The 17500-nt window shown below is 31.8% G+C and overlaps 3 protein-coding genes and 1 long non-coding RNA gene across 9 annotated transcripts in view; all 4 read left to right on the plus strand.

Moving 5' to 3' along the window:
• The window catches only part of LOC122628655, a 32050-nt gene extending 31536 nt beyond the window's left edge, over positions 1-514 (plus strand). For all 4 annotated transcript variants that reach the window (XR_006327091.1, XR_006327093.1, XR_006327090.1 and 1 more), the window contains exon 2: positions 1-514. This exon is cut by the window's left edge and continues 590 nt beyond it. This is a non-coding gene — a long non-coding RNA (uncharacterized LOC122628655).
• A 2185-nt stretch (positions 515-2699) lies between these two features.
• LOC122633259 (glycylpeptide N-tetradecanoyltransferase 1) lies at positions 2700-7363 on the plus strand. The gene is made up of 8 exons (XM_043820947.1): positions 2700-2831; positions 3281-3516; positions 3592-3802; positions 3874-3990; positions 4057-4227; positions 4321-4501; positions 4599-4862; positions 4941-7363. The coding sequence occupies exons 1-8, from the start codon at positions 2755-2757 to the stop codon at positions 5097-5099; spliced, it is 1416 nt and encodes a 471-aa protein (XP_043676882.1). The 5' UTR covers positions 2700-2754; the 3' UTR covers positions 5100-7363.
• Positions 7364-7442: 79 nt separating this feature from the next.
• Positions 7443-17500, plus strand: part of LOC122633265 (inactive hyaluronidase B) — a 10395-nt gene continuing 337 nt past the window's right edge. Inside the window, exons 1-5 of one of the 3 annotated variants that reach the window (XM_043820981.1) lie at positions 7443-8394; positions 8969-9162; positions 9284-9710; positions 10100-10304; positions 10430-10613. In XM_043820981.1, the coding sequence (XP_043676916.1) occupies positions 8333-8394; positions 8969-9162; positions 9284-9710; positions 10100-10304; positions 10430-10613 (1072 nt within the window). In that variant the 5' untranslated portion in view covers positions 7443-8332. Of the gene's footprint in view, positions 8395-8968; positions 9163-9283; positions 9711-10099; positions 10305-10429; positions 14109-17500 lie in introns of those variants that run through there. The other 2 variants (XM_043820970.1, XM_043820960.1) reach the window with 2 other exon arrangements.
• The window catches only part of LOC122633274 (hyaluronidase A), a 2686-nt gene continuing 196 nt past the window's right edge, over positions 15011-17500 (plus strand). Inside the window, exons 1-5 of the mRNA XM_043820992.1 lie at positions 15011-15301; positions 15843-16051; positions 16229-16655; positions 17013-17217; positions 17341-17500. The exon at positions 17341-17500 is cut by the window's right edge and continues 196 nt beyond it. Coding sequence (XP_043676927.1) covers positions 15240-15301; positions 15843-16051; positions 16229-16655; positions 17013-17217; positions 17341-17500 — 1063 coding nt within the window. The 5' untranslated portion in view covers positions 15011-15239. The remainder of the gene's footprint in view (positions 15302-15842; positions 16052-16228; positions 16656-17012; positions 17218-17340) is intronic.

Here is a 17500-nt window from a genome sequence, read left to right on the forward strand (position 1 = left end):
TTTTATTTTATTTTTTTTTATTGTTCAAAAGTTTTCTCGGACGTTCCTAGACTACTCGCTATTGTGCTATACTGACGGTAGAGTTACCCACATGAAATAAATTAGTTAAATGAATTTTAGTTTGAAACTAGTTTTACGTGAATACACGCATTCTCGTATATATCGTCGAATTTCTATCTCTCTCTTTCTCTCTCTCTCTCTCTTTCTATCTATCTATCTCTATCTCTCTTTTTCTTTCTCTTTCTCTCTCTCTCTCACTCTCTCTTTAACATTCTTCCAAATTAATCATCCGACTAACTAGAAAACGGATTGCTTTACGTTGGTAATATTTCCTGTTGTAATTCGTATCCATTCGAAGAAGTTTACATACGTGTTCGTTAAATGATTGTTGATGACTAAATTATTGGTTATATTAAACGAATAATATAGTTTATATATAAAATGTTATAAGAGATAAAAATAATTTCTTGAACTTATTGTGTTTAAAGCTATAAGATTGAAATAAAATTTTTCAAACTGAACGAAATAAAGGTTATATTAGTAAGATTAAACGTTCAAAGCTAAATTCTTAGAGCTAAACGATTGAGAGAATGCTTGAAACGATCGAAATGCTTCAAGCCAAACGTTCAAAGCTAAATACGTAAATCCGTAAAAACTAAATGTTGGAAAATAAATCCTTAAAATTAAACGACTGAGAGAAAATTCGAAAAGCTTAACGATGAATGTTAAATCTACAAAATTTCGCAATACGTGAAATGAAATACGTCAAATTAAAAGAGAATGCTAAATACACGAAGGTAAACGTTGAAAGTCGAATTCTTAAGACAAAGCGTTGAAAGCTAAATTCTTAAAACTAAATATTATAAGATAAATTCTAAATTCTTACAGATTCGAACGAAATTCCGAAAATCGAATGATATAAACGGTATACTTAAAACTAAACGATTGAAGGCACGAATAAATGATAAGTCGTAAGGAACGTTGTATAATATTAAAAAATATTTCAAACATACCCAACATCGATGTATCTTTTTCACGATAACGATGAAAAATAACCTGTAATGAAGATCTGCGATGCTTTTATCCACCATTTCCAATTCCTTTTTCATCTTTAGATCCAACGACGTTACACCAATATTCTAACCTCGAAGTCTTCGTTCTTGAATTTCGTCTTCTACCGATTTTATTAATACAATACAGATAAAACATGATACACAGATAGAACAACGGTATATATATATATATATATGTGTGTGTGTATATATGTATGTATATATGTACGTATGTATATATATTTATATATAATTTCTTTTCATTATTGATATTAATAACATATATTAACATTATAACATATAATGTATATCTTAATTTAATATTAATAACATATATTATATAAAATATATATAATAATATAATGAAATAATTTGATCGAAAGTACGAATACGAAAAATAATGCGTAATTAAAAAGATAACTGGAACGCGTGTAACGACTCGTCGTCAACTGTATTGTACATTGTACGATGTTAGAACAACCATTGAACCAAAAGAAAACAAAGTTGTAAGTACTTCTGACCTTACTACATTATTCTCATTCATTCTATCGATCAGAAGGATTTTCGAAGAAATAAACAAATATATAATCGTATCATTATCATTTGTGCGAATATTATTTCGATGATTATACGTTCAAATATAATTCGATATCAAACATTTATATAAATCAAAGAATATATTATCAAATAGATCACTATCTATTAATTTTAGATTAAATAATAATTAATTATCTAATATATGCAGATATATATATATGTGTGTGTGTGTGTATGATATGATATACATATATGTGTGTATGCATAGTATTATATCAAATTAATTAATATATTAATAATACAATAACATAATATATGTATATGTATGTGTACATATAATGTTATATTTAATAATTATTACTAATATTTAATATTACATACCTCATTCTTCCAACAATAATTCTTTTCCAACAAACAATTAACGTCTTTTCTCTTACCGATCGCGATCCTCACTAATTTGAAAAGAACAGGTAAGTATCTATATAAAATACTTTAAAGGAGTCAAAACTCGTGTTCTTATTGGCTGGAGAGTGAAAAATGGCTATCGCTTATTGGTCGATGAGAATTCCTACTTTTTACGTCGTCCAATAAGCGTCAACGTTACTTATATATATTATTTTTTATACTTACAAATATATTTCGTAAATTATTATTTAACATTTTACAATTGTTTTTTTTTTCCTTAGTATAAAATATATCGAAGTATTAAAAAGGAATTTCAAACTGTAAACTCAATAAATATGGTATTCAAATATATCGTATCAATGCATAAATTTTTACATAATAGGTAAAACATTATGTTCAACGGAATCGAGCATAAAAAATTAAATTTTTTTCTTTTTTTAAGTTCTGTCTCTTTTATTATAATAGAATATTAAAAGATTAATTAATAAATGAATTTAATCATATTGTTAAAGTTTTGTTTCTTTTATTGTAATATAATATTAACAGATTAATTAATAAATGAATTTAATTGTATTGTTATACGTTATTAATTCTAACGATAATATCTTTACGCACACTATCAAATACTCTTACCTTGTAGAAAATAAGAACCAATCATCTCAGTGGTCACGTGATCAGCCTCATTCGAAGTTTTACATTCAAGTCATGTAGACGGCGCTAGTAAAGATAGCGCGTGCGCAGCTACAAAATCTATATTAAAATGGAGGATAAGAATCAGGTCGTGGAGCGAGAGGCTAAGAAAGATGAAATTCATGAAAAAGATGGGCATTCCAAAAGGTACGTTATCAATCTTTATTATACGATTCGTGTGCCATTTTTTTATTTCGATTGCAACATTTGTTTTCTTCGATCACTTAGAAGTAAAAATTGATGTGACGGCCGGTAGTTTTGCAGTCTGTATACTCGGACCTTCCAATGCAGCCTATAATTATTGATGATTAATATTTCAATAAAAATAATCCCTCCTTACGATATTATTTTGTCCTTCCTTCGTAAAACTTATTTTTCATCGCACAACTTTGGTTATGATTTATAAAGTAATAAACAAACATACGTAATTTTTAACTACAACATAAATGTTTTCCATTCCTATGCCATTCGCTATAAATGAAAATATATATAATTTTTAAAAACTGTATGTATAATTTAACGAATGTTGATTTGTTTACTTGTTATTAAATATCTCGTTTAATATCAAAATGTTAAATTCTATCTTTTCTGTCTAGTTCCAAGAAAAGGAACCGTAAGAAAAAGAAACAGCCAGTACATTCCACGAGTGAAAATCACAATAATGCAGGACACAGTGAAGAAAAAAATCTTCACAGTGCTTGCAATATCTCGATAAAGGAAATACAAATGGCTATGGAAGTATTTAATATGCAACAGAAGCCTGCCAAAACTCAAGAAGAAGCAATGCAAAAGCCTTATCAATTTTGGAGTACGCAACCAGTACCTAAAATGGGTAGGTTTGCGAGAAATGTTTAAGATTAAAGTAAGTAATTATGTAAAATAATATTACGTCATCATAAAATTATAGATGAAAAAATTGTGTGCAATGAACCGATCGAACCTGACAAAACTTCTATAAGGGCAGAACCTTATTCGTTGCCAGAAGGTTTTCAATGGGATACTTTAAACCTTGACGATCCTTTGGTATTAGCAGAATTATATTCTCTGCTATCAGAAAATTATGTAGAAGATGACGACGCGATGTTTAGATTTGATTATCCACCTATATTTTTGAAATGGTAATTATCATTACATATAAAATTTTTAGACAACAAAACAGATGATTTCTGAAATATTTATGAATGTTTAGGGCATTACAACCACCAGGATGGTGTAAAGAATGGCATTGCGGTGTTAGAGTCAGCAAAAGCGGACGTCTAGTCGGTTTCATTTCCGCTATTCCAGCTACTCTACGCATTTATAACCAGTTAGTATACAATAGTTAAATCTTATTTTTATTGTATTTTTTCTTTAATTCTTGGATTTATTATAGTACAAAAAAGATGGTGGAAATAAATTTCTTGTGCGTACATAAGAAATTAAGATCTAAAAGAGTTGCTCCTGTTTTGATACGAGAAATTACAAGGAGAGTAAATCTACAAGGAATATTTCAGGCTGTGTATACTGCTGGAGTTGTATTACCAAAACCAGTTGCAACTTGCAGGTATTTTATTACTAACAAACAAAAGTTTTTTTTTTTTTTCAAACGCGTACATGTACTTTATTTCTATGAATTCATATTCATTATTATGCTTAGATATTGGCATCGATCACTTAATCCAAAGAAGCTTATCGAAATTAAATTTTCTCACCTGTCGCGTAACATGACTATGCAAAGAACTTTAAAACTGTATAAACTGCCAGAGAACACCAAGGTACCTGGATTTAGAAAACTCGTTTATACAGATATTCCACAAGCTCACAAAATTTTAAGCGATGTGAGTTCCACAATGCTTTTCAATATTTCTTAAAAGTACAAAAGAAAAAAGAAAAAGAAATTTATATATGTATATATACATATACCGTGTGTTTCAGTACTTAGAAAAATTTGATCTGGCACCGATTTTTACAATCGAGGAATTTCAACATTGGTTCCTTCCACAAAATGGTATGATCAATACTTTTGTAGTCGAAAATGATGGTAAAATCACGGATATGGTTAGCTACTATACATTGCCAAGTTCAATAATGCATCATCAAGCACATAAGACCTTAAAAGCTGCATATAGTTTTTACAATGTCTCCACCGTTACCCCTTGGCTCGAGCTTATGACCGATGCTCTTATATCGGCCCGTAACGTAAGTATAAAGATCATACCTTATTGTTTATATTTTATTATCGTGAAAATTGTTTAGAAGAAAATTTATTTTGCACAGTTGGGTTTCGACGTATTTAATGCTCTGGACTTAATGGATAATAAGGAGTTCTTGGAACCTTTGAAATTTGGTATTGGCGACGGTAATCTCCAATATTATTTATACAATTGGCGTTGTCCAAGTATGACGCCTGGAAAAATTGGTTTGGTGCTCCAGTAGACTTCTAGATCAACGTGTTGTTGACTAGAATATAAAACGATTGTAAGCTTGCGTGAGTGAAAGAAAAGAATGCAAGAGTGTGAGTGACGAGAAAGAAACATGGCAATATGAGATACACACGTAAGAATATAAACGACGAAAAAGAAAAAAAAAAAAAAAGAAAAAAGAGGAGGAGTGCGGAGCCTCTAATATTTCCGCGATTACAAAGGATAAAAAAAAAAAGGCGAGCAAACGAACGTTAAATAACAGCGGAAGAAGAGGGAGGGTTGAATAATTACGTGTGAAAAATCTTTCGGGACTGTGAGTCGATCTCTCAGTACTTTCGGATATCATTCTTTCCTACGTCCTTGATACTCGACAGGACGAGACAGGGGCAGGGTCAAGATCGGTACGGTGTAGAGAAAATGTTGCATGCGCCAACGCGAGTGTATATACGTATATGTGCGTGATTCGAGCAATGTAGATAAGTATCGTAACTTTAGTAACTTGACCGACCCACGCAAAGGGTGAGAACATAAACAACTAGGATGCGATCTAACTTCTTCGAGAGAACTATGTTTCCTTTGCACCTTCTTGACAAGATAGATGATAATGCATATGTCAAGGTAAGAATGAAAAACAAAACAAAAAAAAAAAAAAAGAATTACAATAAAATGAGATTCGTCGGCAAAGTATCCCTCTTTTCTCTTCTCGTTACCTTCTTTTTTTAATTATTTATTTTTCTTCCTTCTTTCTTTATCTTTCTCTTTTCTTATAATACTCGATAACAAATGTAAAATGTTTGGACATTAATACATGAAATATTTTTACCCGTAAAAACTACCCGTCCTTTTTCCGGTACATTGCTTGATCGCTTTCACGGCCACCCTCTACTATCCGTCGACGATAAGATAGCTGCGAGAAGACAAAAGAATGGACGAAAAACGACTAGTTTGGAAACACGTCGATTGAACTCGAGATTTATCTGAATATCGATTGTTCAGAGTTATATCTATTTCTTCCGTTTTCTTTTTTAATTCCATTTTAAATTATGGTTCACTTTTATTAGAATAAAAAGAAGAAAGAAAACATATTGCGAGTCGATCTCACGAGTAAACAATTAGAATAGATCGTTGAATCAGCCGTATGTACGATTTATATATTTCATTGATTTATCGCGACATTATTGCACTTCTCGATGCGTTATTTCTTTTTCTTTCTCTTTTTCTTTTTCTTTTTTTTTTTTTTCCCCTATAAAAATTAACTCATCTTTTATAATCGTGCAACAGGCAGATACACACGTGCACCCAAAGAGAAAACCATATAACTCATGGACACGCTCTCGCAGAGAGAAATTTTTCTTTGTAACTGCCGCTTTAGATAAAAGTACCCGTCTCGAAGAACTCCGACGGTCGACATGCAATGCCTTCTTCTCAAGATAAAAGAAACGAAACTATGTTTCTGTCACAATTAACTGACTTAACATTTGTATTCTATTTAGATAGGATGCTAGCAGGCACATCCTCCGACAAGTTCGTAGGCACAACAAACGTTAGTCACAAACGATAATAATCCACATCCGTCGATAAATATTTATTATCCGTAACGTCGACGATGAAAAAAGAAAAAAGAAAAAAAAAAAAAAAGAACGAAAGAAAATGAAAGTAAAAATTGTCTCGTCACATCCAAATTGTATTTCTATAAAATCTCTTAAACGATCGGGTTAGATCGTATAAATATCGAATCAAATATTCAACGAAGTTTATTCGATTAGGATTGTGTTAGACGCGTTATTATAAAGAGATAAAACGTGTAAGAAACGATACGAATGTTTTTGATTTGAATGAAATATAGAGTCTAACAAGGTGCAGATTATAAATCAAATCATGATATAAAAGTCGTATCGTTGATTATCTACGATACGACAAATGTTTTAAAAAGAACCATCGTTAAAAATTATATGATGTTGGAAATATAAAAAAAAGAAAGAGAGAGAGAGAGAAAGAAGTCGCTTTAACCGATATAAAGAATACGAAGTAGGTAGTTTATAATTTCTTCGAATATTGTAACACGTGTAATAAACGGAGGAAAAGTACTTTTACTACTTCCGTGATATAGAATGCTTTATAATTGTATCGTGTTCTGCGGGTATCAAGTCAATATTAATATTCATGTCTTGACGTTTTATTTATCTAAGAAAATATTGCTGTTATGTAAGAAAATTTCTTACTGGGATATTTTTTTATTTTTAATAGAAACATTATAATTTGAAACTTTAACTACGACCATTAGTTGACACATTTAATTTTTATTTCATCTTGTCACGTTATATATATATATATATATGTATGTATGTATGTATGTATGTATGTATATGTATATACATGTAACAGAATTCACTTAAACACACTGTAAAGTATTCACGATAAGCGAGTATCCTTCGTTCGGTAATAATCCCCTTTAAATCGTGCGTGATACATAAAGTTATCTTATTTCGTGTTCTCAGTTATATTTACAATACCATGTAGATTCGCAGACATTGGTAAAATTGCAATTGCTCGATAATAGAACGCAAGTATCATTGATACGAGGGTCATATTTTTGCGAACTCTTATTCCTTTGGGAATAAAAAAAGATCGACTTTAAACGATAAATTTGGATGCGGTTTATAAAAAGTGAGAGAATACGAGATAGAGATAGAGAAAGAGAGAAATGTGTTTTCTCTCGTTGAGAATATGAATAACCCTTCCGTTCTTTTAAAGTATAACGAGGGTCACCCTTAACTAGACGTCGAAGTATTATCGATAATGGAAAGGGAAAGGGAGAGAGAAGAGAAAGGAGAATAACAAGATAAAAAAAAAAAAAAAAACGAATGCGGAAACACGAAAAAAAGTAACAATATCCCGAAGCAAGAGATAACACTTCGTGACATTGATAGAAGTATATAGGTGAGGAATACAAGAACACAAGAAACGAAAGCGGAATAAATAGTGGTCTGAAATCGAGCAGAATTCAGTTGCAATTTTGGTGTATTATCGTCGTTAACGTTTTTCTATAAATTAGAACGTATTACGGGAGAATCGCAAGGAAAGAAAAAAGGAAAATCAATGGATCGTAATATAACACAAACGACGTGGAATTAAATAGAAAAAGAAAAAGGAGATATAGAGTATCTTTTAGAATTGATAACACATGAGAGACTCGTTTAACGAAGGAATAATTATCAGGATTAGTAGAATTGTTTTTACTAAATCATGCTGCTAGTGACCCTTTTTCTTTACTTACTTTATCCCTTAACGAACGTCAATTCAAATAGGTAACTATTGTCTAATGAAAGAATAGAAGAAAGAGAAAAGAACGTAAAGAATAGTACTCGCAAATTTTCTTTTTTTTTTCTCTCTTTTTTTTTTTTTTTTTTTTCTTTTTCATTGAACTTATCTATGGAAGTTATATTATCATAATAGATCATTTTATGGATGACCTGGTTTTCCTCCAGCGTGATCAATCAATATGCTAATAACTTTATTTTAATCCCTTTTCCATAGACTGTTCGAAGGTAAAAAGTATAATTAAATTCTCTTTTGAATTAGATATAAAACGGGTTATCTGTTTTATTTTAGCTTTGGAATTTTATATACCTACGGAATTATATATATATATATATATATATATATATATTTAATATATAGAATATATAAAATTTATATATATCGTATGTATATTATATATATATATAGATTTATATATTATATATATATAGATGAAGAAAGAAAGAGAAAGTGAAAGGATGAGTTCAAGTTCAAACACATCGGTGTATCTTATCTAATATGTGTCATTGTCCCTTGAATCAGTATATATCACCGATGATATCTCCCACTTAAATTTTTCAGAACGATTTGGCCGAAAAAAAGCTTTAACATTTATTGGAACATTCCTACTCATTTTTGTCACAACTTCGACATCTATTTCAAGGAGTTGAAAGAATTTAATATCAAATATAATTCTATGAACAATTTTCGCGGTGAAACGATATCACTTTTTTATAATCCTGGAAATTTTCCATCTATGGTGCTACTTAAAAATGGTAATCCTTTACTCTCTGTTTTATCTCTATCTTAGATGAATTTAAAGGACGATATTCGTATTAAAGATATCTTTAAATTACTCTCTTCGATCGATTTTTGAAAATCTTATTAATTGTTTAGGCACATATGAGATAAGAAACGAAGGAGTTCCTCAAAAAGGTAACATCACGATTCATCTTGAACAATTTACCAAAGAATTAGATGAAATATATCCAAAAAAGATCGCCGGTGGTATCGGTGTAATTCATTTTCATAACTGGAGACCGATCTTCCGACGCAACGTGGATAATTTGAAAATAAATAAGGATATTTCCATAGATCTTGTTCGTAAAGAACATCCAAAATGGGATAAATCGATGATCGAAAAGGAAGCGTCGAATAGGTTCGAAACATCTGCTAAAATTTTTATGAAACAAACTTTGAAATTGGCGAAGGAAATTAGGAAGAAAACTGAATGGGGTTATCACGGGTATCCCTACTGTCTTAGCGGGTCAACTGATAAACCGAGCTTCGATTGTGACGCTCTATCGATGAGCGAGAACGACAAGTAAGAGATTAGAAATATTAGATTGGAATAAGTTTATCCGTTTTGTTCGATCCATTAATGATTATGATTTTATCAAGTCTATATTATTAATTTTTTTCTTTTTTCTGTTTTCTTTTTCTTTTCTTTTTTTTTTTCTTTTTTTTTTTTTTTTTTTCATTACGTATAACATGATAAATTTGTCTGAATAGTCTGCGCGTGTTTTCTATGATTTATCAGTACTCGAGCAAACGTTTTCTTATAAAAAGCAAACGGTCGAATACACGTGTATGATTAACAAGGTCGATGTCAATTATTTCATATTGAAAGATAGAGTATGTCAATAATTTTCAATAATTCCTATCCTACGTTATCTAATCGTTCGTTAAAAAGATCATACTTTTCTTATGCAGGATGTCGTGGCTGTTCAATAATCAAAATATACTTCTACCATCGATTTACTTAAACAATGTTCTGAAACCAGATGAAAAAATTCACCTAGTGCAAGAACGATTGAAAGAAGCTATAAGGATCTCGAAAAATTTAAAACATTTACCTAAAGTGTTACCTTATTGGTGGTACACGTATCAGGATAAAGAGAATGTTTTTCTTACCGAGGTTAGTATTATTTTATTTGAAAATTTAGAGCATTATGCTGTCCAAAGCCAAACTAAAACGAGTCCTCTGTTTTTAATTATTAAGGATTTTATACTTTCTGATATTTCATTTCTATATTCTCATAGGCCGATGTGAAAAATACTTTCAAAGAAATTCTTACTAATGGTGCTGATGGTATCATTATATGGGGTATTTCGTACGAGTTAACCGATAAAAAAAGATGTGAAAAATTGAAAGAGTATCTGATGAAGATTTTAGGACCAATTGCGTTTAAAGTGACAAAAGCTGTCAAAGAAAACACACCGTTAAACTTTTAATCTCTTGGTGTAATCTGTGATAGTGATCGATTTGTTCAATAATGTTCTTTTGAAGTACTATTGATACTGCAACGATACTATCATATTGAAAAGTCTTTTCACAAATAAACAAACAAACAAACAAAAAATTATAATTTACAAGTTCGCAACGTTAACAACCAAAGAAAGAAAATAATCAATGATCTAATTAGTAGAAATGAACATATACCAAAGAATCCAATTTCTTTGCAACCAAAACAAGTAAATGCATTTTTTTCGCGTTAAAAAGACAATCCTTTAAAGTAAAGTTTCAAGTACAGTAATATTCTTCGTTCCAATAAATCCGAAAAAATCAATTCAAATTAAAAAGAATTCTAGAAAGAGGAAGAAGAAAGACGAAAATAAGAAATACTATGTTTGAGTGTAAAGTCTTTAGAATTATTTAACCATTAAGGAGTTTGGATCTTTGTGACATTTCCTATTCTCCAGTTTTGTTACCTTTTTCTTCTTCCTTTACTCCTCTTCTTCCTCTTTTCCTTCTTTCTCTTTGTTCTACTCGTGTCCAGGTAGCAAATCGAACGAAGCTTACAGCAAACGTACTTTAGCACCAACAGACGACAAGTTTTACTGGTTCGAGCTGTAAGGTCTCAAATGATTTTTTTTTTAAAGTACATACGACTACATCAAGTAAGTAAAGATCTCTTTTTCTCACGGATGATCCACCTTTTTATCTCTCTCTTTCTTTATCCCTCCTTAATTTTACCGACAATCTTCATCTTTCTCTGTTTTGTAACGAGAATACCACGAGAACTCTGATAGCAAAGGAAAGAAAATAAGAAAAAGTAAAAATGATGGTTATTGAAGTAACTAATAAACATGTACGTAATTTTTAACTGCAATTAAAATATTATAAATTATTTGCTAAAACTACGGATATCATTTTTGTCTACGTATTATTAAATATCTTGTCTGTTATCGAAACGTTAAATTATTTCTCTTAGGTTTGGAATCGTAAGAGAACGAAATAGCCGGTATATTGTACGAGTAAAAGTTGAAATGATACGGTGAAGAAAAAATTTTTAGGTTGTTTGTAATATCTGCATAAAGTTATGATACAAATGGCTGTCGAAGTGTTTCTAATATGCAATAAAAGTCCGCAAAAATTGATGAAGAAACAATGCGAAAGTCTTATCAATTTTGGAGTAACTACTCAAGATCATTTCTGCTATCAGAAAACTATGTAGAAGTCGATGATGCAAAAAAAAAAAATATATATATATATAGTTCGCTATAGTATTTAAGAATATTTAATCTGACAACGAGTTTTACAATCGTAAAAATTGTTCGCAAGAAAAATTATTTTACACAGTTGGGTTTCGAAGTATTCAACGTATTAAATTTAATGAATTGGAAATTTCGAAATTTCGTATTGGCGATGGTAATCTCCAATATTACTTATACAACTGGTGTTGTCCAAGTACGATGCTTGAATATTCCAGTAGATTTTTAAATCAACATGTTGACTGAAATATAAAACGATTGTAAGCTTGCATGAATGAAAGAAAAGAATGCAAGAGTGTGAGTGACGAGAAAGAAACATGGCAATATGAGATACGCACGTAAGAATATAAACGACGAAAAAGAAAAAAAAAAGAAAAAGAAAAAAGAGGAGGAGTGCGGAGCCTCTAATATTTCCGCGATTACAAAGGATAAAAAAAAAAGGCGAGCAAACGAACGTTAAATAACAGCGGAAGAAGAGGGAGGGTTGAATAATTACGTGTGAAAAATCTTTCGGGACTGTGAGTCGATCTCTCAGTACTTTCGGATATCATTCTTTCCTACGTCCTTGATACTCGACAGGACGAGACAGGGACAGGGTCAAGATCGGTACGGTGTAGAGAAAATATTGCATGCACCAACGCGAGTGTATATACGTATATGTGCGTGATTCGAGCAATGTAGATAAGTATCGTAACGTTAGTAACTTAACCGAGCCACGCAAAGGATGAGAACGTAAACAACTAGGGTGCGATCTAACTTCTTCGAGAGAACTATATTTCCTTTGCACCTTCTTGGCAAGATAGATGATAATGAATGTCATGATAAGAATATCAATGTCAAGATAAGAACGAAAAAAGAAAAAAAAAGAAAGAAAGAAAAGACTTACAATAAAATAAGTTTCATCGGCGAAATATCCCTCTTTTCACCTTCTCCTTATTTTCTTTCTTTAATTATTTATTTTTTCTTTCTTTATCTTTCATCTTTCTTACGACACTCGATCACAAATGTAAAAGTTTGGACGTTAACACATGAAATATATGTATTCTTTCAAATTACACGTCCTTTTTCCGGGACTACGCTTGATCGATCGCACGACCACCGTGAATTATCCACCAACGATAAGATAGCGGTGAGAAGATGAAAGAATGAACAAAAGACGACAACTTTGAAAACGTCGACTGAACTCCGACATTTATTTGAGTGCGATTGCTTAATTTAATTTATTCTCCCTTCTTTCTTTTCTTCTTTTTCAATTTCATTTGGAATCAAGGTTCGTTATTATCGTAATAAAGGGAAGAATACGATTTATGTTTCATTAATTCAATGCGCCATTATTGCGACAAGTTGACATTTTATTTTTTCCTTTTATAAAAATTAACTCGTCTTCTATAATTGCTCAATAGGCAGATATAAACACACACACACACATACACGGAAAGAAAAAAACTGTATAACTCACAGACACGCTCTCGCAGAGAGAAATTTTTCTTTGTAACTGCCGCTCTAGATAAAAACGCCCGTCTCGAAGAACTCCGACGGTCGACATGCAAGGCCTTCTTCTCAAGATAAAAGGAACGAAACTATGTTTCTGTCACAATTAGCTGGCTTAACATTTGCATTCTATTTAGATAGGATGCTAGCAGGCACACCCTCTGACAAGTTCGTAGGCACAACAAATGTTAGTCTACACCGATAATAATCCACATCCGTCGATAAGTGTTTATTGCCCGTGCCGTCGACAAAAATAAAAGAAAGAAAAAGGGAAAAAGAAAAGAAAATAGAAAAATGTCTCGCCGCAAGCAAATAATATCTTTATAAAATCTAAGAAACCGATTGATCAGATCGTAGAAATATCGAGTATTATCCTATCATAAGAATAGTCGTCGAAGTTTAATTCAATTAGGAGTATGTCAAAAGCGCTATTATAAAGAGATAAAACGTACAACAGACGATACGAGAATGTTTTTTACTTATTGAAATATAGAGTCTAACAAGGTACGGATTATAAATTTAATTATAGTATAAAGTTCGTAACGTCCATTATCTACCGTCGTGTATTTTGAAGTGACCGTCGTTAAAAATTATACGACGTTGGGGATATAAAAAAAAGGAAAAAAGAACAAAGAAAATGTCGCTATAACCGACATAAAGAATACGAACTACATAGTTTATGACTTCCTTGAACACTGTACTACATGTAATAAACGAAGAAAAAATATTTTTACTACTTCTATAATGTAAAACATTTTATAATTGTGTCCTGTCTTACGTATGTATATCGAGTTAATCTTTATATCGTTAGTTTTGACATTTTGTTGACGTATAAAAAAAATTATTACAATTTTATGCCGAGACATCATTTTATTCAATAGACTCGTTATTATAATTTGAAGCATTAATTGCGGCCACAAGTTACCGCATACAAAAGCTTTATTTCAACTTGTCACGTTATATACATGCGTAACGTAAAAGTTTACCTAAATATAAATGTAAAGTATTTGAGATAAGCGAGTATCCTTCGTTCGACAATAATCCTCCTAAATCGTGTCGGATTCATAAAATTATCTTACTTCGTGTTCTCGATTGTACGTAGAATTTTATTTCGATTTACAGACATTGGCACACTTGCGACTGCTCGATAAGATAATGATGAGTATCATTGACTCGAGGGTCGTATACTTGCGAAATCTATAATCCTTTTGGGAGTAGAAAAATATGGATCCTTAACTATCGATTTGGATGCGGCTTGAAAAATGTGAAAATAAAAGAGTAAAAGAGAGAGAGTGTGTGTGTGAGAGAGAGAGAGAGAGAGAGAAAGGTAAAGGTGTTTGCTCTCGTTCATGCTCGAACAACAACCCTCTTCTTCTTTCGAAGCGTCGCGAAGGTCACCCTTAGCGAAGTCGACATGCCATCGATAATAGAAATGGAAAAGAAGAGAGGAGAGAAGGGAGAATATAAGAGGAAAAAAAGAAATATGCGGAAACACGAAAAAACGTCAAACAATACCCTGGAGCAAGAGATAACGCTTCGAGTCACTGGTAGAAGCACGTAGGTGGGGAACACAAAACACACAGACACGATGCGGAATAAATAGTGGTGTGAAATCGAGCGGAATTCAGTCGCACTTCTGGTGTACTATCGTCGTTAACGTTTTTCTATACACGAGAACGCAGTACGGGAGCATCGCAAGGATCGATCGATCATAGTGTGACTCACTCGACGTGGAATTAAATAGAGGAAAAAAAAAAGAGAAAAGAGAGAGAGAGAGATAAAGTTCCTTTAGAATTGATAACACATATGAGAGTCTCGTTAGTGAACGGACAATTATCAGTATCAGCACGATTGTCCTTGCTAAATCATGCTCCTAGTGACCCTTTTTCTTTTTTTTCTTCATCCCTTAGTGAACGGCGACTCTTGCGGGTATGGTCTAATTAAAGAAAAAGAAAAAAGGAGAGGAAAAGTGGAAGGAAAAAGAAAAAGAACACAAAGAGTGTGGCAGTTGCAAATTTTTGTTCTTTTTCATTCATCCTATCTATGGGAATTATATTATCACAATAGATCATTTTATGACTGACCTAGTTTTACTTCAGTGTAATCGATCAATACGCTAATGAGTTTATTTTAGTCTCTCTTATATAGCTTGTTCGAAATTAAAAAGTATAGTTAAACTTGTTTCGAATTAAATGTTTTATCGAATTAAACGGGTGTTATCCTGATATTCTATTCAAATTTTCGAATTTTGTACACATATACATATACATATACATACACATATACATATACATGTACATACACACATATATATATATGTATATATAGAAAGAAAGAGAGAGAGAGAGAGAGAGAGAGAGATGAGTTCAAGTTCAAACACATCGGTGTATCTTATCTAATATGTGTCATTGTCGCTCGAGTCAGTATATAATATTACCGGGAGATGACATCTCCCACCTAACTTTTCCAGGTCGAATTGCGAAAAAACCGAGAGACCGAAAAGAGTCTTCAACATTTATTGGAACGTTCCTACTTTTATGTGTCACCAATACGACTTGTACTTCGACGAGGTGACAAATTTTAATATAAAACGTAATTCTAAGGACGATTTCCAGGGAGATAAAATTGCAATTTTTTATGATCCTGGAGAATTCCCGGCTTTGTTGTCACTCAAAGATGGTAAAATGTTGCTTTACGATTTATCTCTATCGTATATATATTTTATCGTAAATAAATCTCTATCGTAGGTAAATTTTTGCAACGATATCTATATCGAAGATTTCTTTGAATCCTTCTAGAGGTATCGTTGCATCGATAAAATGAATCATGAATATGATAATCTTACATATTGTTTAGGCAAATATAAGAAAAGAAACGGAGGAGTACCTCAAGAAGGTAACATCACGATACATCTTCAAAAATTTATCGAAAATTTGGATAAAACGTATCCAAATAGAAACTTCAGTGGTATCGGTGTGATCGATTTTGAAAGATGGAGGCCAATCTTTCGACAAAATTGGGGCAATATGAAAATACATAAGAATTTTTCGATAGATTTAGTTCGCAATGAACATCCAACCTGGAATAAAAAGATGATCGAATTGGAGGCATCTAAGAGGTTCGAAAAATATGCCAGATTTTTTATGGAAGAAACTTTAAAATTGGCCAAAAAAACTAGGAAGCAGGCTGATTGGGGTTATTACGGATATCCCTATTGCTTTAATATGTCGCCTAATAATCTCGTCCCGGAATGTGACGTTACAGCGATGCACGAGAACGACAAGTACGAGATCAGAAATATTATCAGAATTATTATTGGAATAAGTTTATTCATTCGGTTCGATTCATCAACGATTATAATTTGATGAAATTTAAATAGTTCACTTTTTTCTTCTTTCTTTCATCGTATATACTAGGCGATAAATTTTATTGAAAGTTCGTGCGTGTTTACTATAATTTATGAGTACTCGAGCAAACGATTAACGCGGAATTCTTATAAAAAGCAAACGGTCGAATACACGCGTATGTTTAACGAGGTCGATGTCAATTATTTCGTACTAGAAAATGGAGTAGGTCAATGAGTTTGCTCCATATCTGTTATCTAATCGTTTGTTTAAAAGACCATACCTTTTTCATGTAGGATGTCGTGGCTGTTCAATAATCAAAATGTACTTCTACCATCCGTCTACGTTAGACAAGAGTTAACCCCGGATCAAAGAATTGGTTTAGTACAAGGAAGAGTGAAGGAAGCTGTTAGGATCTCGAATAATTTGAAACATTCACCGAAAGTGCTCTCTTATTGGTGGTACGTGTATCAGGACGAAACGAACACTTATCTTACCGAGGTTGGTGTTATTTCGAAATTTAGAATATTATGCTACCCAAAACCAAATGAAAACAAGTACTCCGTCCTTCTTAATTATTCAAGATTTTATACTTTTTAATATTTGATTTCTGTATTTCCATAGACCGACGTGAAAAAAACTTTCCAAGAGATAGTGAATAACGGTGGGGATGGTATCATTATATGGGGTAGCTCGTCCGACGTAAACAGCTTAAGTAAATGTAAGAGATTGCAGGACTATTTGTTGACGGTTTTGGGACCAATCGCGGTTAACGTGACAGAAG

The sequence above is a fragment of the Vespula pensylvanica genome, chromosome 1 (assembly GCF_014466175.1).
Source record: "Vespula pensylvanica isolate Volc-1 chromosome 1, ASM1446617v1, whole genome shotgun sequence".
NCBI classification, from domain to species: Eukaryota; Metazoa; Arthropoda; class Insecta; order Hymenoptera; family Vespidae; genus Vespula; species Vespula pensylvanica.

Coding starts and splice junctions, on each gene's coding strand:
- LOC122633259 (XM_043820947.1), top strand. CDS start 2,755: ATGGAGGATAAGAATCAGGTCGTGGAGCGAGAGGCTAAGAAAGATGAA. Junction 3,517..3,591: donor GCAACCAGTACCTAAAATGG/GTAGGTTTGCGA, acceptor ATAAAATTATAG/ATGAAAAAATTGTGTGCAAT. Junction 4,502..4,598: donor CTCACAAAATTTTAAGCGAT/GTGAGTTCCACA, acceptor CGTGTGTTTCAG/TACTTAGAAAAATTTGATCT.